The sequence below is a fragment of the Scyliorhinus torazame genome, chromosome 1 (assembly GCF_047496885.1).
Source record: "Scyliorhinus torazame isolate Kashiwa2021f chromosome 1, sScyTor2.1, whole genome shotgun sequence".
In the NCBI taxonomy this organism is placed as follows: Eukaryota; Metazoa; Chordata; class Chondrichthyes; order Carcharhiniformes; family Scyliorhinidae; genus Scyliorhinus; species Scyliorhinus torazame.
The window spans coordinates 96,973,156-96,993,815 of NC_092707.1; the positions used below are offsets into that span (position 1 = coordinate 96,973,156).

Here is a 20,660-nt window from a genome sequence, read left to right on the forward strand (position 1 = left end):
TCATTGTTGTTCCCCACCTTCTTAGACGCATGGCTATTCACTGAGCAACTTGAAATGTTTGAGGAAGAATCCAATTACCCCATGATGACTAATGCAAACAAGGTTTCTGAAGAAATCATCTCTCCCTCTAATTTGTGGCACATAACCTCACATGACACATACCTCACACTAGAATCGTCTGCACTTCGCACTAGATTCAGGAGTTCAGTAAACAGCGGATCCACCTTCGTGTGGATAGCTATCAGGTTCCCAAGAGCCTCTGCTGCTTTCAGGCGGACAGAACGATTTGTGTCAGACAGGGCTTTTGTGAACGTCGTTTGCAATTGTGGGAGGAAGGGCTTCAGAGCAATCCCCACCTACTCATTACAAAACAAAGAAACATGGCAATTAAATGAAAGCTGGAAGATATACTTCAGCTGGCAAAAATCCATTTGACTACGATGTATATACACCCTTCAAAAAAACTTTACAATGTTTCAATACGACATAAGTGGAAGTAAGAATGCATCTTCAATCGTCAATGCAAGGTAGCATGGCTCAACTATCCCCAAAGATGAATACAATGTACGTCAAAATTACTGGACAGAGATGATAGGCTTCTGGGTTACCAAAATGCACAATGGTTTTCTCTATATGCGAAATGTGTTTGTGGGGGGAAAAAAGCAGAGGCTAGAAGGCACCAGCAAATCTGGAGGTTACATTTTTAAAAATTCTACCTTTTCACCAGGTGGTGATGAGGATCTGGAACTCACTTCCTGAAAGGGTGGCCGAGGATACCCTCTTTGCATTTAAAAATACTTAGATGCGCACTTGAAATGTTGTAACCTACAGGACTACAGGTCAGGAGCTGGAAAGTGGAAACTGTTTTGGCTGGCATGGGTGTGATGGGCCAAATGCCCTCCTCCTGTGCTGTAAGTTTTCTGTATTTCATAGGGAACAATTATCTCCATTCTCTCTGAAATCATTAGCACCTTCTAATGTTGAATAAAGGAGGCATTACTAATGGGTGGGTGTAAAATGAAATATTCAGCAAATGAGATCAGAAGCAAAAAGGGACGTCACAGTGATCATACAGAACACATGTTGCATGTCACAGCATCAGAGTTGGTCATTCAATAAGACTTTAGTAGGCTTCAGATTTGAGAAGATTGAGAAAGCCTGAGGGGGAGTGAGAATTATTTGTCCTCGTATCTTTCTGTTCCAAGAAGAGATGCAGGGCTATCACACCTACTAATCTGGCTCCTAAGGGGAGCAAGAGAGCAAAATGATGGAAGAATACAAGACACACGAAAAAGATGAATGGTCAGCATGCACCGCTAAGCAAACACCAGGGAATTTGTATCATTGCACTGTACATATAGGTGTTTTTGCAAAGATCTAATGTTAAATCTGTTCATTTGTTTCACAAGGTAGTTGTGACTGCATTTTAGCAAGGTATGGGAAATGGAATGGGAAGGGATGTAATGATCCTGAAGGATTGCCAAGATGGAGCTGTGGCTCCTCCACTCCTAGAAAATCGGAAGGGAAAGTTGGACATACAAGATAAAAAGTTAGAATGGTCCTGAGAACAGCAAGAGACAAAACGTAATGTGCTGTTGCATTTGCTGACTTCTATCATGGTCACTCGTATTGATTAAATATGCTACTCCCTGTAGCATACTTGAGTTTGTTTAAAAAAAAATTGAAGACTATATTCCGTTGTTGTGGAATCTACAGTGATATTTTGTCAGTAAAGCTCAATTATTTAATGCAAATACATTTTAGTGAGCAACATGATATGCCAAACAATTATTCTCTCTCAAGTATTAATCAAACATCAAGCTTTCTGGTCCAGTCCATGTTTAGACTATCTTGTTATTGTCCCCATAAAAGGTTCAAAAATAACATTCTGTAACAGCTTCTAGTTCTCTAAAAACACATCCTCGCTTCGCATAACGGACTAAGTGATGACTGGGAAAGCATATTGCACACAACTGGGATTTTATCGGGAACTGTGTTCTTACCTTGCCGAGCAGTAAACTGAGGGTGTCCAGGAGAGCCACTTTCACGTTCCAGCTGAACCGGTCGCCTAGGATACGGATCAGAGGTCCAGTGATGTTCACCACAGATGGCCTCAGCGCTTCTGCAGAAGTTAGTTTGATAACAAGCCCCAGGGCCTTGGCAGCCTCTTCCTTCTGTTCAGGGTTGCCCGTCAGCACACCCTCTCTCAGAACAGGCAGGATCGATGTAACGCCCTGCAACAAAACACTACACTGATTCCAGGCACCAAGTTCTGATTATGGTTTCTAAGTTAATATTGCGAGGGTGTAGTCAAATTATTTATTTTGGTTGTTAGTAAATTTTACACATCCAAATATTTCTCTTGTTAATTAAATGTTAGGTTTAAAACAGAGCATTCTGTCATTGTGCTGTGAGAACCAGAGTTATAATAGAACATGTTTGAATGCCAAGGTTTAATTCACTGGGAAGAAAATCAGTGATGTGACTCATGATCCCTCTGTCCCCCAGGTCTCATCGCCAAACTGTCTTCTCTCCACTTTATGTCCTTCTTTATAGTCAAGTAAGCTGTTTCATTTGTAGATACTAAACCAGCGGTTGAGCACAGTGGCTGGTCAGCTGGTTCGTGATGCAAAGCGAGGCCAGCAGTTCAATTCCCGTTACCGGCTGAGGTTATTCATCAAGGCCCCGCCTTCTCAACCTTACCCCTCGCCTGAGGTGTGGTGACCCTCAGGTTAAAACACCACCAGTCAGCTCTCCCTGTCAAAGGGGAAAACAGCCTATCATTACCTGGGACTATGGTGACTTTACTAATCAATCGGCAAATACATTTCTGGGCCACAGTTATTTGCGAATTCCGCCCCGTCAATTTAAAATATAGATGCAGGAGCTCACAATTACCCCACGTCTCTCCATTTTTGCAAGTCCCAAAATTTAGTACTGTGCAGCTTTCAGTTGTGTAGCCCATGATCGGCTGTTTTTAGCTTCCCTCCAGTGCGCCATCATAAATATATTGAAAAGCAATTTTTTCATTTGCACTAGCTATTCTGGGAGAATTCGCCACAGCACATGTAAAGTTAACCGAGCACATCCCATTTCCAAATCAGGGTTAGAGGATTATGGATTCAGGGTCCACTCCTCAGACATGCACTCAAAATATCAGGCATGTCAGGTTATCTGCTTCGGTAGCAAAAATAGGAAGGCAGATTATTATCTGAATGGGTGTAAAATGAGAGGTGGATACTCAGCGAGACCTTGGTGTCCTTGTTCATCTGTCGCTGAAAGTAAGCGTGCAGGTACAGCAGGCAGTAAAGAAGGCAAATGGTATATGGGCCTTCATAACGAGAGGATTTGAGTATAGGAATAGAGATGTTTTACTACAATTGTATAGGGTATTGGTGAGGCCATACCTAAAGTATTGTGTGTAGTTTTTGTGTCCTTATCGGAGGAAGGATGTTCTTGCTATGGAGGGAGGGCAGCGAAGGTTTACCAGGCTGATTCCTGGGATGGCGGGACTGTTATGTGAGGAGAGTCTAAGTCGGTTAGGATTATATTGGATCTTAGAAGAGTGAGAGGGGATCTCATAGAAACCAGGATTAGACAGGGTAGATTCAGAAAGAATGTTTCCGATGGTGGGGGAGTCCAGGTGAGGAGAACTTTCTTCACACAGAGAGTGGTGAATCTGTGGAATTCATTACCACAGAAAGTAGTTGAGGCCAAAATATTGTGTAACTTCAAGAAGGAATTAGGTATAGCTCTTGGGGCTAAAGGGATCCAGGGATATTGGGGGGGGGGGGGGAAATCAGGATATTGAACTTGATGATCAGCCATGATCATAATGAATGGCGGAGCAGGTTCTAAGGGCCGAATGGCTTTCTTCTGCTTCGATTTTCTATGTTTCTATGACGCTGATGGAGGTGTTGGTTTTCAGATGAGATGTTAAACAGAGGACTTGCCTGTCCTCCCAGGTAAACAAAGATATTCTGAGGTAATTTTGAAGAACAGGAGGGGAGTGCTATTGCTTATCCCTCAATTAACCTCACTGAAACAGTTAACTTGCTCATGGCCACATTGCTTGTGGGAACTTGCTGAGTGTAAACTGTCTTTCCTACATTACAAAAGTAGTTCACGGACTATAAAGCAATTTTTTGGATGTCCTGAGATTGTGAAAGGTGTTACATAGATTCTCTCTCAATATATTTACGATTATGGGATGCATTAATTTGCCACCAGTGATGGATTCTCTTACCTTTTTGGGAATGCAGAATCCCAGCAGATGATCCCCCTTGGCCTCCGCAGCTGCTGCACGGATATCTCTGTGCAGATCATCCACAAGTGATAATTGGCTTCCAGCATCCAACTTCTGATAGAGGGAGAAAAAACATGAAACTAAAGTGCTTGTCAATATGGTTTAAAAAATATATAAAATAACGTGCCAAAGATCTTCAATAAAGTTTATAAATTTGAAGTGAGGTTTCTCTTTATAGTGAACCACTCCACTAAAATATCCAGTTGCTCCAGCAGTGGAAACTGATTGCACCAGGGGCAGAAGGTTAATTCCTTCTGGTCACTGATACCCATCACAAAGCTGAAGTGCAATTTAAGCAGCTCAGGGCAGGGCACCTTACCATCTCATCCAAACAGTTAGTACCTTGGTTATTGCATTTAGAGCATCCCAACTCTCATTCAGCACAGTCTCGTCTGTGTCATTGAGCAATCTGATCAAGCCGGACATCAGGTTTCTGACATGGGCAAAATAGTCAACCTTGGTCTTCGAGCAGTATACATTGATGATTGTTGCTGCGGCTTTGCGCATCCCAACATCTGGATTTCTTGTTGCCTCCAGCAGATCCTCCAGAATGACCCTTTGACCAACCTCATCCCCAACAGACAGAATCACTGTGTGACAATTAGCCAGCTCCTACAGAAAAGGAAAACATCTCATTAGGGAAAGACAGTTGAGCGCTGTTATAGACGCTGAAGGTAAAGGATGGCCGTGTATAATAGTCAACTGCTGTCGTGGGGCTACTTTAAAATTAAATTCAATAGGAGAATGTGGCTTTTCACAGTAACTTCATTGAAACCTACTTGCGACAATAAGCGATTATTATTATGACATTAATGTTTGTTGAAACCTGGCTCTACTGGTTAAATCTTCGCTTAATGAAAGCAACTTCCTTTGAAACCTTTAGGTGGGCAATTGACATGGACCTGCATAAGAATCTTAAAGATAACCCTGCTATATAACTGGATTCTTTAAGAATGTAATGCCCCAGAACATCCAGAACTGTGTGCTCTGTGGAAACAAGCCATGGGCTTGTTATTCATTATGTGGAGATGCCGGCGTTGGACTGGGGTGAGCACAGTACGAAGTCTTACAACACCAGGTTAAAGTTTCATTGTTATTCATTGGCAGTGGCACAAAATTGCATAATTTGTGATATCTTCCCTGCAGACTCTCACCTCTTGCTCTTCACTGGTTCCTATTTTGTTCTTCAGTGCAGTCATCACAGCAGGCAGGATCACATTGAGGTGGCGTGTCAACGCATCGCCTGCCACGGAAGACAGGAAAGCTAGCACCCTGGTGTTTACTGGTGGTGCTATAAGCTGCAGAGAGTAAGAAAGAGAGGGGGAGAATGAAGGAGGACACCTATTTGGTTGTGTAAGCTCCTAAACCTAATGACCGTCTGTATGTACTGTTAGGTACTAGAAACACACAAATGACACGCCATGTTTATATTAGCTAGAGAAGTTTCACCCTGCTTTTGGGTGGGACCGGGTATGTAGAATCGTAATAATGGTTACAGCACAGGAGACTTGGCGTATCCGTGGAGACTCTCTGCAACAGCAATGCGCTTCGACCCACTCCCCTGCCTTTCCCCGTCACACTACAAATTTTTCTTTCACAGATGATCCAATTCCCTTTTGAATGTCAGGTCAGTCTGCCTCCCACCAGGCTCTCCGGCAATGCATTCCAGATCTTAACCACTTGCTATGTAAAACGTTTCTCCTCTTTTCACATTTGATTCTTTTTCCAATTACCTTAAATCTGTGCTCTCTGGTTCTTGATCCTTCCACTGATGGAAACAGTTTATCCCAATCTACTCTGTCCAGATCCCTCATGACTTTAAATATCTCTAACAAACCTCCTTCCATCCTTTTCTCCAATGAAAACAGTCTGAACTTCGCCAACCTACTGAAGCCCCTCATCCCTGGAATCATTCTCGTGATTTCTTTTTGCACCCTTCACATCTTTCCTAAAATGTGGTGCACTGAACTGGATGCAAATGGGCGGCACGCTAGTTAGCACTACTGTCTCTCAGCCCCAGGCACCCGGGTTCAATTTCTGCCTCGGGTGACTGTGTGGAGTTTGCACTTTCTCCCCATGTCTGCGTGGGTTTCCTCCAGGTGCTCCGGTTTCCTCCCACAGTCCAAAGATGTGTAGGTTAGGTGGATTGGCCATGATAAATTGCCGTTAGTGTCCAAAAAAGGTTAGGTGGGGTTACTGGGATAGGGCGGCGGCATGGGCTTAGGTAGGGTGCGCTTTCAAGGGCCGGCAAAAGCTTGATGGGCTGAATGGCCCCCTTCTGAAATGTAAATTCTATGATTCAATACTCCAATTGAGGCCTGTATTTATAAAGGTTTATCATAATTTCCTTGCTTTTGTACACTGTGCCTCTATTTATAAAGCTTTATTAACCACTCTCTCAAACTGTCCTGCCACCTTCACGGATATCCCCCTATACTTATACCCCCAAGTCCCTCTGCTCTTGCATCCTGTTTAGAATTGTACCCTATAATTTATACTGTTCTCTGGGTTCTTCCTACCAAATGAATCACTTCACACTTCTCTGCATTAAATTTAATCTGCCACCTGTGTGCCCATTCCACTAACTTGTCTATATCCTTTTGAAGTTCTACACTATCCTCATCATGGTTCACAATGCTTCCAAGTTTTGTATCATCCACAAATGCTGAAATTGTGCCCTGTGCACCAAAGTTTAGGTCATTAACATATCTCAGGAAGGGCATGGGTCCTAACATCGACCTCTGGGAGAACTCACCATATTCCTTCTTCCAACTGTTCATCACTACTAATGTTTCCTGTCACTCAGCCAATTTCTTTCATGGAAGACTCATTACATATTGGGTAATGTGTTATGTCGTAAACCTGCTCTGCAATCTGCATTTTACTTTTGAAAACTACAAAAAACCTTTAGTTATACTTTTCTCCCTCTCTGGTATTAATATTATTGCCTCCACACCAGTGGAACCATTCAAAACCAAAAATCATGGGAATAATTCTTTATTCTTCAAACAGGAGGCCACTGAAGCCTCTTACTGTGAGTTTTCTTACTGCAGGCACAGTCTTGTTATCTGGGATTAAGAAGTATTGTACAAATGAACAAGCTGACATCGATATAGCCATAACCTTGCATTGTTCTCTTAAGATGTCGCTTACATCTAGACCACTCATCACTTGGGCGAGTTGGGTTGTGGTAAAGTTTATAGTCACAATCTCCTCGGTATGGTTGTCTCTAGCCAATAATGGTAAAGTGCTGGCTGCCTTCTGCTTGATCTTGGTGTTCCAAGATGAGATGGTTAGTAACATTAGGCACAGAGGGTAGGGCTTCTATCCAAAATGCTCTTTCAGGGGGCGACACGGTGGCGCAGTGGTTAGCACTGCTGCCTCATGGCGCTGAGGACGCGGGTTCGATCCCGGGCCACTCTCTGTGTGGAGTTTGCACATTCTCCCAGTATTTGCATGGGTCTCACCTCCACAACCCAAAGATGTACAGGGTAGGTGGATTGGCTAAATTGCCCCTTAATTGGGAAAAAAAATTGGGTACTTCCAAATGTATAAATTAAAACAATTATATGCTTTTTCACTGTACACTTTGAGAAAGCTATGTTGTTTAATGGTAATTAGTCAATGCTCAAAGTTGCTCTATATCAGTCACTGATGAAGGAGCAGGTATTCTCAATCCTTTTTCAAGGAATGCTATTTATTCAAGGTCCTGAAATAGAATGTTCGCTTGATGGCTGAATGCACAGCAGTACTGAATGTGCTCTGGAGGCATCAGTCTTGTTGAATATCCAGATTTTGTGCTTATGTGCTGGTTACATACCTTTGGGACTAGGTAGGGAAGAACAACACGACTCTTTACTCCCATCACTTGCTTCAATCCATCCAGAGCAAATTCTGCCATTCCCTCATTGTTCTGCAATGGATATAACAGTTACTGCTCCAGCCAACACATACACACAACTTGCATTTATATAGCACCTTTAACACTGTGAAACTTTCCACGGTGCATCACAGCATTGTTAAACAAAATCTGACACCAGGCAACTTAAGGGGTCAATCAGAAAAACTTTTCGAGGAGTGCAAGAGAGACACTCAAGGCCTGGGAAAACCAGTCAGCCAATGTTAAATATGTAAAATAAGTTAAAGGTGAAGCTTACAACCTTATTATGCTTCTGTCCCCTGCCTCCTTGCTGTTAAAATGAGTTGGGGTGGGATGGTGGCCTGATGGTCTGGATTTGAGTTTGAGTTATAAAATATAAAAGGGAAAACTTGTCTGCATGATAGCCTCCCCTCCTCCAAACACTCACAAGCTGTTCCAACAGGAATGGTAGAATATCATCCAAGGCCTGGTATCCAATTGTTGAGTGAAGTTGCTCAAATGTCTTGGATGCGGCCTCTCGAACTTCTTCAAGAGGGTCACAGAGGGCCTTTCGCACTGTGGGGACGAGAGACTCGGAGAAGACAAGCACCTAGGGAAAGAGGTTAGAGTCCGAATTACCAACATACTGCAGCATGATTTCAGAGTTAGTTACTGGGGCAAGACGCACAGTAATGACACCACGCTGCCTAGCTTACGAAGTATATATGAAATATTGTTATATTTTCAGCTCCATCTCTTGCCAATCTTTGCATGAAACAATACTGCTCTGCTGCATTAATCCTTTGAATTTGTTCTTACTTCATCCATCTATTACTCTATAACCATTTAAACGAGCCCTTCAGCAGCACTTATTTGAAGTTATATTAGCTTTCTTTTCTGTACGCTGAACATTTCTTTAAATATATGAAGCATATGCTTATTTACTTTGACCAGTAAAAATATTTTGTGTTTAAATCATACCTTAATGTAGTAACAATGTCTCAAGATGCTTCACAGGAACGATCAGGAAAAAAATTGATACTGAGCTACATAATGAGATATTAGGATGTACAACCAAAAATGGATCAGTACTTTAAAATTAGCCATCTTCGATCAAGAGGCAATTCAGGTCAGCAAGCACAGGGGTGATAAATAAACAAGATGGTGCAGGTTAGGGTAGGGAAACAGAGTTTGGGTGTGTTAAAGTTTATATGGAGTGCAAAATGGGAGGCTAGTCAGGAGAGCATTGGAATAGTCAAATAAAGGAGGCAACAAAGGCATGGATGGCAGTTTCAGCATCAGATGAGCTGAGGCAGAGACCCAGGTTCGATTCCTGGCTTGGGTCACTGTCTGTGCTGAGTTTGCATGTTCTCCTTGTGTCTGCATGGGTTTCCTCCGGGCGCTCCGGAAGACATGTTTGTTAGGTGAATTGGACATTCTGAATTCTCCCTCACTGTACCCGAACAGGCGCCGGAGTGTGGCGACTAGGGGATTTTCACAGTAACTTCATTGCGGTGTTAATGTAAGTCTACGTGCGACAATAATAAAGATGAATTCTTATTATGAATTGGGCAATGCTACAGAGGAGGAAGTGGCCGATTTTGGTGATTAAGCAGATGTGGTTAGAAGCTTACCCCAGCGTCAAATATGACAAGCGAGGGTGCAAATAGTCTGGTTCAGTTTTAGGCAGTTGACAGGGAGCACAATGGAATCAGTGGCTAAGGAACAGCAGGAACCGAAGACAATGGCTGCAGTCGTCCAAATTCCCAATACTTAGCTGGAATAAATTTGTGCTCATCCGGTGCTGAATGCTGGAAAAGTAATTTGACAATTGGGACAGTGGAGAGGTGAGATGTGGTGAAAAGAGTTTGGTGTTCGCAGCATACTTGTGGAGCCTGGCATTATGCTTATGGATGATGTTGCTGTGGAAATTGCTGGAGGCCCAAAGATAGTTGCTGGGGAACTTCAGACTGTGGAGATTGGAATAGATGCCAATGTTGGTGATCCTCTGGCTATGGCTGGATAAATAAAGATAGTCCCATCCATCTGGACAGCAGAGGGTATTATGTTAACTATGCCAAAGGCCGCAGACCGGCCGAGAAGAATGAGGCGGGATAATTTACCATTGCTACTGTCACGCAGGACTTTATTTGTGACTGTGATATGGGTTCTTTTGGAACTGTGCTCCTGGAATTCAAACTTAGAATTCTGGGAAGGATGGGAATGGATTTGGGAGGTGACAACAAGTTCAAAAATTTGAAAGAGGAAAGGGAAGTTGAGATTGGACAGAAATTGTAAAGGAGTCAAGGGTTAGCTTTTTTGAGAAGGGTGCTGATGGCAGATTTGAAGGGGAGGGGAAACCGTTAATGATATCAGCTTACTGATATCATTGGGGCAGCACGGTAGCACAAGTGATTAGCACTGTGGCTTCACAGCGCCAGGGTCCCAAGTTCGATTCCCTGCTGGGTCACTGTCTGTGTGGAGTCTGCACGTTCTCCCCGTGTCTGTGTGGGTTTTCTCCGGGTGCTCCGGTTTCCTCCCAAAGTCCAAAGACGTGCAGGTTAGGCGGATTGGCCATGATAAATTGCCCTTAGTGACCAAAAAGATTAGGAGGGGTTATTGGGTTACGGGGATAGGGTGGAAGTGAGGGCTTAAGTGGGTCGGTGCAGACTCGATGGGCCGAATGGCCTGCTTCTGCACTGTGTGTTCTATGTACTGGGGACCAGGAAAGAAGTCCTCTTGTCACCAGTTTGTTGGGAAAAGGGTTGAGGAAACAGATGGAACTCATGGACAAGATAGCTGGGACAAAGTGGAGAACGATTCCAGTTCAGGGCGAGGGCAGGAGGAATTTTAGAAGAAATTTGGCCCGGCAGGCTAGGGAGAGAAATGCTGAACACATGGTCTCAATTTTTTGTGACAAAGCCCTCAAACTTGTAGTTGCAGCCAAGGTTGGAGGAGGCAGGGAAGTAGGGTTTAAGAAAACTGCTCAGAGTGAAGAGAAGCTGGGTGTTAACCTTGCATTTCAAGATGAATTTGGAATAGTAAACAGTTTTGGCAGTGGAGAGCAGGACCCAGTGGGGCTTTATGCAGTTTTGCTAGATCAGACGATGAATGCTTAAATGAGATGATGCCACAAACATTTGAGTCTATGTCGAGACTTACAGGGTTGGAGTTGAGGTTCATATTGAGGGAATGGCCAGGGTGAGAAGGAGTAATAGTTTACTGGGGATATGGGCAAAGGTGGAAGGTGATGGTGTGATTGAGCTTGTGTGTGACAAAAAAAAGCACACAGAAGATCTCAACTGGCTTGGGAAGTTCCCTTGTTACCTGCAAAGTCAATGCTCTCCTTTTAATTTTAGAGCTCTTGGATATGATAGCAACACCATACAATTACACAAATTCAGTATTACATTGATTATCATAAGTTACTTACTGCATCTTTGCTGGTTGATTTCATGATCTCACTGAGACCAATGCAGACTCCCTGTCTCTCATCACTTTTCTCTGACTTTAGCCCTGCTTCCAAGATTGGAATAATCTCTGGCAAAATTTTTTCTCCAAGCTTCCGCACAAGATCACCCAGTGTTCTTGCAGCAATCTACGAGGAGAACGGCAACCATGTGTCAGCACAAAATCCTTTAGAGCTTCAGATTTGATGGAAATTTTACATTTAAAAACCACAAAGCGACTTTCAGAATGGTTAAAGTGTCTCTGTATGAACCACAAAGTGTCTCTGCATAAACCACAAATTACTGACTACTGTGCGGCACATCTACACAGGCCACATCAACAGATAACTAATCAATCCTTGATTTGTCCTGTGTTCTCGAGTAATTTGATGTGCCAACAATTTGAGCAGGGATGGAGCACTGATCATCTCCAGATATCTAATCATCAAAACAGCTCAAAGCTAACCGGCAGACATTTAGTATACCTCTTTTTCTAAACTCTACCTCTTTGATAGTTTGAATGTCAATACCATTCCATTCAGCAGTTCATAGAATCATAGAACTTAGTGCCATTCAGCCCATCAAGTCTGCACCAGCCCTTGGAAAGAGCACCCTACTTAAGCCCACACTTCCACCCTATCCCCGTAACCCAGTAACCCCACCTAACCTTTTGGACACGAAGGGGCAATTTAGCATAGCCAATCCATCTAACCTGCACATCTTTGGACAGTGGGAGAAAACAGCAGGAAACCTACGCAGACATGGGAGAAAGTGCAAACTCCACGCAGACCGTCACCCGAGGCTGGAATTGAAACCGGGTCCCTGGAGCTGTGAGGCACCAGTGTTAACCACAATTCCACCGTGCTGCCTCCTTGGATGCTTGTTAGGTGAATTGGACATACTGAATTCTCCCTCAGTGTACCCGAACAGGCACCGTAGTGTATCGACTAGGGGATTTTCAAAGTAATTTCATTGCAGTGTAAACCTACTTGTGACGAATAAAGATTATGTATTTTTTTCTATTTATGTAAATAGTTAATTTTAGAGTGTCATTACCTTCCTGAAATGAGAAAAACAGTTAAGGATTGATTATCAACCTAATGTTGCTGTTGCACAAGACGACAACACTTGCTTGTGGTGATTCATTTATGTACATGATCATGTTTACTTGTTGCTTGGTGGCACACTGCATTTATCTTTTTATAACTATTGCGTCAGTGTGACATCTTCACCCAAGATCTGTCATTATTCTGTGACATTTCTCATGCCAAAAACATAGCTTGGATGCAAATTGGAGACGGTTACTGACAGACTGACAAGTGGACATAGAACATAGAACAATACAGCGCAGTACAGGCCCTTCGGCCCACAATGTTGCACCGAAACAAAAGCCATCTAACCTACACTATGCCATTATCATCCATATGTTTATCCAATAAACTTTTAAATGCCCTCAATGTTGGCGAGTTCACTACTGTAGCAGGTAGGGCATTCCACGGCCTCACTACTCTTTGCATAAAGAACCTACCTCTGACCTCTTGTCCTATATCTATTACCCCTTAGTTTAAAGTTATGTCCCCTCGTGCCAGCCATCTCCATCCGCGGGAGAAGGCTCTCACTGTCCACCCTATCCAACCCCCTGATCATTTTGTATGCCTCTATTAAGTCTCCTCTTAACCTTCTTCTCTCCAACGAAAACAACCTCAAGTCCATCAGCCTTTCCTCATAAGATTTTCCCTCCATACCAGGCAACATCCTGGTAAATCTCCTCTGCACCCGCTCCAAAGCCTCCACGTCCTTCCTATAATGCGGTGACCAGAACTGTACACAATACTCCAAATGCGGCCGTACCAGAGTTCTGTACAGCTGCAACATGACCTCCTGACTCCGGAACTCAATCCCTCTACCAATAAAGGCCAACACTCCATCGGCCTTCTTCACAACCCTATCAACCTGGGTGGCAACTTTCAGGGATCTATGTACATGGACACCTAGATCCCTCTGCTCATCCACACTTTCAAGAACTTTACCATTAGCCAAATATTCCGCATTCCTGTTATTCCTTCCAAAGTGAATCACCTCACACTTCTCTACATTAAACTCCATTTGCCACCTCTCAGCCCAGCTCTGCAGCTTATCTATATCCCTCTGTAACCTGCTACATCCTTCCACACTATCGACAACACCACCGACTTTAGTATCGTCTGCAAATTTACTCACCCACCCTTCTGCGCCTTCCTCTAGGTCATTGATAAAAATGACAAACAGCAACGGCCCCAGAACAGATCCTTGTGGTACTCCACTTGTGACAGAACTCCATTCTGAACATTTCCCATCAACCACCACCCTCTGTCTTCTTTCAGCTAGCCAATTTCTGATCCACATCTCTAAATCACCCTCAATCGCCAGCCTCCCTATTTTCTGCAATAGCCTACCGTGGGGAACATTATCAAATGCTTTGCTGAAATCCATATACACCACATCAACTGCTCTACCCTCATCTACCTGTTCAGTCACCTTCTCAAAGAACTCAATAAGGTTTGTGAGGCATGACCTACCCTTACCAAAGCCATGCTGACTATCCCTGATCATATTATTCCTATCTAGATGATTATAAATCTTGTCTCTTATAATCCCCTCCAAGACTTTACCCACTACAGACGTGAGGCTCACCGGTCTATAGTTGCCGGGGTTGTCTCTGCTCCCCTTTTTGAACAAAGGGACCACATTTGCTGTCCTCCAGTCCTCTGGCACTATTCCTGTAGCCAATGATGACATAAAAATCAAAGCCAAATCTCTTCCCTGGCCTCCCAGAGAAACCTAGGATAAATCCCATCAGGTCCCAGGGACTTATCTATTTTCAGCCTGTCCAGAATTGCCAACACCTCTTCCCTACTTACCTCAATGCCATCTATTCTATTAGCCTGGGGCTCAGCATTCTCCTCCACAACATTATCTTTTTCCTGAGTGAATACTGACGGAAAATATTCATTTAGTATCTCGCCTATCTCTTCAGACTCCACACACAATTTCCCATCCCTGTCCTTGACTGGTCCTACTCTTTCCCTAGTCATTCGCTTATTCCTGACATACCTATAAAAAGCTTTTGGGTTTTCCTTGATCCTTCCTGCCAAATACTTCTCATGTCCCCTCCTTGCTCGTCTTAGCTCTCTCTTTAGATCTTTCCTCGCTACCTTGTAACTATCCATCGCCCCAACTGAAACTTCACACCTCATCTTCACATAGGCCTCCTTCTTCCTCTTAACAAGAGATTCCACTTCCTTGGTAAACCACGGTTCCCTCGCTCGACGCCTGCCTTCCTGCCTGACCGGTACATACTTATCAAGAACTCGCAGTAGCTGATCCTTGAACAAGCCCCACTTATCCAGTGTGCCCAACACTTGCAGCCTACTTCTCCACCTTATCCCCCCCAAGTCACGTCTAATGGCATCATAATTGCCCTTCCCCCAGCTATAACTCTTGCCCTGCGGTGTATACTTATCCCTTTCCATCATTAACGTAAACGTCACCGAATTGTGGTCACTGCCCCCAAAGTGCTCTCCTACCTCCAAATCCAACACCTGGCCTGGTTCATTACCCAAGACCAAATCCAACGTGGCCTCGCCTCTTGTTGGCCTGTCACCATATTGTTTCAGGAAACCCTCCTGCACACACTGTACAAAAAATGACCCATCTATTGTACTCGAACTATATCTTTTCCAGTCAATATTTGGAAAGTTAAAGTCTCCCATAATAACTACCCTGTTACTTTCGCTTTTATCCAGAATCATCTTCGCCATCCTTTCCTCTACATCCCTAGAACTATTAGGAGGCCTATAAAAAAACTCCCAACAGGGTGACCTCTCCTTTCCTGTTTCTAACTTCAGCCCATACTACCTCGGAAGAAGAGTCCCCATCTAGCATCCTCTCCGCCACCGTAATACTGCTCTTGACTAGCAGCGCCACACCTCCCCCTCTTTTGCCTCCTTCTCTGAGCTTACTAAAACACCTAAACCCCGGAACCTGCAACATTCATTCCTGTCCCTGCTCTATCCATGTCTCCGAAATGGCCACAACATCGAAGTCCCAGGTACCAACCCATGCTGCCAGTTCCCCTACCTTGTTTCGTATACTCCTGGCATTGAAGTAGACACACTTCAAACCACCTACCTGAACACTGGACCTCTCCTGCGACGTCAAATCTGTGCTCCTGACCTCTCTGCTCTCATTCTCCCTTACCCTAAAACTACAATCCAGGTTCCCATGCCCCTGCTGCATTAGTTTAAACCCCCCCAAAGAGCACTAACAAATCTTCCCCCCAGGATATTTGTGCCCCTCAGGTTCAGATGTAGACCATCCTGTCTGTAGAGGTCCCACCTTCCCCAGAAAGAGCCTCAGTTATCCAGAAATCTGAATCCCTCCCGCCTGCACCATCCCTGTAGCCACGTGTTTAAATGCTCTCTCTCCCTATTCCTCATCTCACTATCACGTGGCACGGGCAACAACCCAGAGATAACAACTCTGTTTGTTCTAGTTCTGAGCTTCCATCCTAGCTCCCTGAAAGCCTGCCTGACATCCTTGTCCCCTTTCCTACCTATGTCGTTAGTGCCAATGTGGACCACGACTTGGGGCTGCTCCCCCTCCCCCCTAAGGACCCGGAAAACACGATCCGAGACATCACTTACCCTTGCACCTGGGAGGCAACATACCAAACGTGAGTCTCTCACGCTCCCACAAAATCTCCTATCTGTGCCCCTGACTATCGAGTCCCCAATTACTAATGCTCTGCTCCTCTCCCCCCTTCCCTTCTGAGCAACAGGGACAGACTCCGTGACAGAGGCCCGTACCCCATGGCTTACCCCTGGTAAGTCCCCCCCCCCCCACAAGTATCCAAAGCGGTATACTTGTTTCTCAGGGGAACGACCGCAGGGGATCCCTGCACTGACTGCTTTTTCCCAGTCCCTCTTACAGTTACCCACCTATCTCCAATCTTTGGTGTAACTAATTCCCTGAAGCTGCTATCTATGACCCCTTCTGCCTCCCGAATGATCCGAAGTTCTTCCAACTCCAGCTCCAGTTCCCTAACTCGGTCTTGGAGGAGCTGGAGATGGCAGCACTTCCTGCAGGTAAAATCAGCAGGGACACTAACTGCATCCCTCACCTCAAACATCCTGCAGGAGGAACATTGCACTCCCTTCCCTGCCATTCCTCTAACTTTCTACCAGGAACCAGCCATTATCTACAGCAAGCGTCAGTTGTTGAGGTTTTCCTAATTAGTTCTGGTCTTTTTCCTTTTAAAGCTCCCTTCCCTCCCCACCAAATGCTTATGCCACTGCCTGGATGATACTCTTCTTTTAGATGTTTATCCAGATAAGGAAAAATTCCACTTCAACTTCTTGGTTGATGTAGAATTTTGAGGTATATGCTGCTCGGTTGTTGCTCCCTTGCTCCACTTCGGAGGGCATCCAAACTATTCGCTTGAAAGCCTTGACCATCAGGTATTGTGACAAACTGTTTGATCATGGGAATGAGGGAGCGAGGATTTGGTGGCAAAACCTGACCCTGCCCATGCTGCTCTCCCTCTGTGTACTTTCTGTCAGAGGTCAATGAGTATGGAGCAGATTGGTAATTCTCACTCATTTTCCTACCAAACCTACTTACAGATTAATATCAAAATTAGAAAAGTTAACTTATCTCGGAGTACGAATTGAATTATACTGGACTTGTCCACTCTACAATTCAGGCATTCAGTGGACAAACTCATTAGGCTACAGCAGGGGCCTCGTGGTTCATTCATGAAAGTAATAGTTTTGATTTACCCTGCATTCCTTTTTGGATATTTACAAAGTCACCCCTGGAGAGCTAACCCATTTGTTGCTCATTAAATATTTTTGCTTGTCCAAACAGGGAGACTTAAGATGTCTCTAAGCCTGAATACCTATATCTATGAACCTGAATACCTATAGTTCAGTCTTCATCCCTGCAGTACCTTATCTAGATTGCCAGTGTGGAGTTTAAATTCCACCAACCGGAAAGTGTTCTCTCCTCTCCGAACAATTACATTTTAAACATTTGCACAGTGCATAAATGGTGACTGTAGTGTCAATACACCCTTAGCAATGCATCCTCTCTATTGCATTGACACCAAAATCCTGTCTGTTCTGCAATGATTCCCTGGATGGCTGAGATTTCTCCTTGCTCAATGGGCTCAGTAGCTATTATGAAAACTAAGTGTTCAGTAATGTAGCATCAGGCTAACAAGTCAGATGACTTCTGACAGTATTCCATATGGACTGACTTTCAAACCAAAAGCACATTTATTTGATAGAGGAGCCTTGGAAAGCTTGAGCCAAAGTGTGCTTCGGTTTTACCATGTGCAGAGTTTATGATTTGAATTTCAATATTTGTATCAGAGTTGGATCAGTGTTTTAAATCTGGGGTCATGCCAGGATCGATCTCCGTTATTCAGTTCACACTAGTATTCTGATTGGGTCTCAATGCAGCAGGCATGGCAAGAACAACTTCGGCTTATGTAGAATTGCTGTTGAGGATACTGGCAGTTTGTTTGAATTTAAAGTTTACTCTAAGGTTCTCGCATGCAATTCTTGAGACATTCAGTGTTGTGGCTATTTTTATTTTCTTTTGGGTCAATATGCTGCCCTCCAAGTTAATTGTAACAGTAATACAAATTAAGTTTTACAGAAAAAGAGATGGAGGATTGTTTATAGCCATGGGGGATCGTTGTGCCAAAGGAAGGAAAGATGGCAGATTACCAATCCTTCCCTTTAGGGATTGATCCTCAAGAAAACTGAATAGTGAGAGAAGTCAACACTTAGACCAATATTTTGGCAGATCTCCAGTCAGCATTCTTTGCACAAGCTTGGCCTAACCCTCTTGTGCACACACAACTCATACTCACCGTCCTCTTGTCAGCACAAGTACTGGCCAAGAACCCCAGCAGAAGAGTGAAGAGCGTTGGCAGGATTTCCCGCAATGTCCGAGGTGTGTTCGACACAACAATCTTCCAGACGTGTAGCGAGGCCTGACGCACCACCAGCTGGGTGTCAGAACGACCCATGTAGAGACCAGCAAGGACACGATTCCGCCTCTCTAGACCAAGTGCACCAATGATAGCCTGAAAGATTGGATCCTCAGATGAGTTTCTATCACAACATTTAACACCCAAAGCAAATAATTATCGAGTTTACAGTACAGAAATGGCCATTCAGCCCATTTGGGCTGCCAGACTTTATGTTCCACATAAGCCTATTCAAATCCCACTTCACCTAATGCCATCAGCACATCTTTCTATCTCGCATGTTTATCTAGCTTCCCTTTAAATACCTGTGCTACATTCCACAAAAACTCTACTTGGTAGCAAGTTCTACATTCTCACTTCTCCTTGGGTCAAGAAGCTTCTCTTCAAATCTTTATTGGGTTGATTCCCGACTATCTTATAGTTATGGACCTGAGTTTTGGACTCCCCATAAGCAGAAACATCTTCTCTACATCTACCGTGTCAAATCACTTTATTGTAATGTGCTCAATGAGAGCATACGTTACCCCTCATCTAAAAGAAAACAGCCTCAGCCTGTTCAGTCTTCATGGCATTGAAAGGACAGGTACACAAACCAACCGACAATGATGGCAACACACGAACAAAGCTGATAAAGTTAATCTAGACAGACAAGACACCTGGGGGACAGGACCCAAGTCAACCTGTATCAAAAACATGTCGTCTAGAACATTTAAAATGGACCCAAACCAACAAATTGACATTGCAAGGATAGTTTGGTTGAAAGACAAGTTAAACAGAGGTTCATACCCAGAGTCGTGTCAGTCTGGGACCTTCACATTATTGGAAGATGTTGGGTGTTTGTCAATCTGCATGCCCATATAGCAGCTATGCCAATTTTTCCACCTTACCTTATTAGACTGGGCAGTGCCAAAGTTGTCATCTTCGGAGGCAGTCTCAGTCGTCATCTTTCCAGTCACTCCAGAGACATGGAAAAGCAAGTCTCCCAGCAACTGGACTGAACTGAACCTGAAATCCAAACCATAAAAAACAAAATCACCTTTGATCATCTTTAATTTGGCTTGATTTTTCTTTCAATGCAATTCAGTCTTTGTCAAAAAGAAATGTTCCCTCATCTAAATCTGTTGAAGACAGACAAGAGTGGGGGAGACAGTGTGGAAGACTGGGGCTAAACAAGTACATGGGCTTTCCCTATCTACACACAAATTGCTTTGTTCCACCACAATGCCTCACCTATTGTTATAGAAAGCAGTGATGGCTGATCCATTAAGGAAAAAGTGAATTGCATACTATCTAAATCAGATATAACCAAGGGGGCTGGAGTAAGAATGAGTTTCACGAGCCTCAGATCAAAACATTCAGTGACTGAAAACAATTGTCTCAAAAGTAGGAAGTTGAACATGTTTCCCTGTATTACAAATTACTTGCGGCAGTAAAGATCAGGTGTGAACCTTGAAGGCAATTTGGAATACAACTCTGAATATAACAGCTCCAAATTCCTTGTGTTTTTAAGTGTGTCCTTCAGATACAGCTGCCCTCAAGGGCCTTCACATGGGAGGCAAAGTTAGGAAAACTTTTGATTGCTTTCACTCCAGCAGCAAAATTTCACCAGTTTGGGTATTTCAATAGCACAACATGATTCGCACATTGCTTTGGTGTTGTTGGTACCAGAGTTTGAATCCAGCAGACTGATGAGTGACAGTCCCCTCTCTAGAAAAGTAAATTAGTCTGAGGCAGTTTTGGCCTATCAACCACAACACAAAATAAAGACGATAATGTTATTGTGCTGGGTTTAATAGGTTTTGCTTCAATGCTGGAATACACCAGTGTATATAAATATGTAGAGCGTCCAAACTGCTGAGCTTGATCTTGGGGAAATTTTAAGTACCATTAGGTACCCACCAAACAAACAGTGCACTCATATTGCACCAAACACAAGGGTCCTGATCAATGCACATTCAGATGCAATAGCAGTAAAGAAGAGCTTTTCCCTGGTTTCCTGCAGAATGT

General features: G+C 43.8%; 1 protein-coding gene across 3 annotated transcripts in view; it reads right to left on the bottom strand.

Annotated features, from left to right (window-relative positions):
* Positions 1 to 20,660, bottom strand: part of gcn1 (GCN1 activator of EIF2AK4) — a 199,526-nt gene that overhangs the window by 31,759 nt on the left and 147,107 nt on the right. For all 3 annotated transcript variants that reach the window (XM_072498447.1, XM_072498433.1, XM_072498440.1), the window contains exons 43-52: positions 19,541 to 19,658; positions 18,534 to 18,749; positions 11,599 to 11,763; positions 8,614 to 8,775; positions 8,127 to 8,219; positions 5,461 to 5,604; positions 4,649 to 4,918; positions 4,247 to 4,360; positions 2,004 to 2,234; positions 163 to 356 (exon numbers count right to left, since the gene is read on the bottom strand). In XM_072498447.1, coding sequence (XP_072354548.1) covers positions 163 to 356; positions 2,004 to 2,234; positions 4,247 to 4,360; positions 4,649 to 4,918; positions 5,461 to 5,604; positions 8,127 to 8,219; positions 8,614 to 8,775; positions 11,599 to 11,763; positions 18,534 to 18,749; positions 19,541 to 19,658 — 1,707 coding nt within the window. The remainder of the gene's footprint in view (positions 1 to 162; positions 357 to 2,003; positions 2,235 to 4,246; positions 4,361 to 4,648; positions 4,919 to 5,460; positions 5,605 to 8,126; positions 8,220 to 8,613; positions 8,776 to 11,598; positions 11,764 to 18,533; positions 18,750 to 19,540; positions 19,659 to 20,660) is intronic.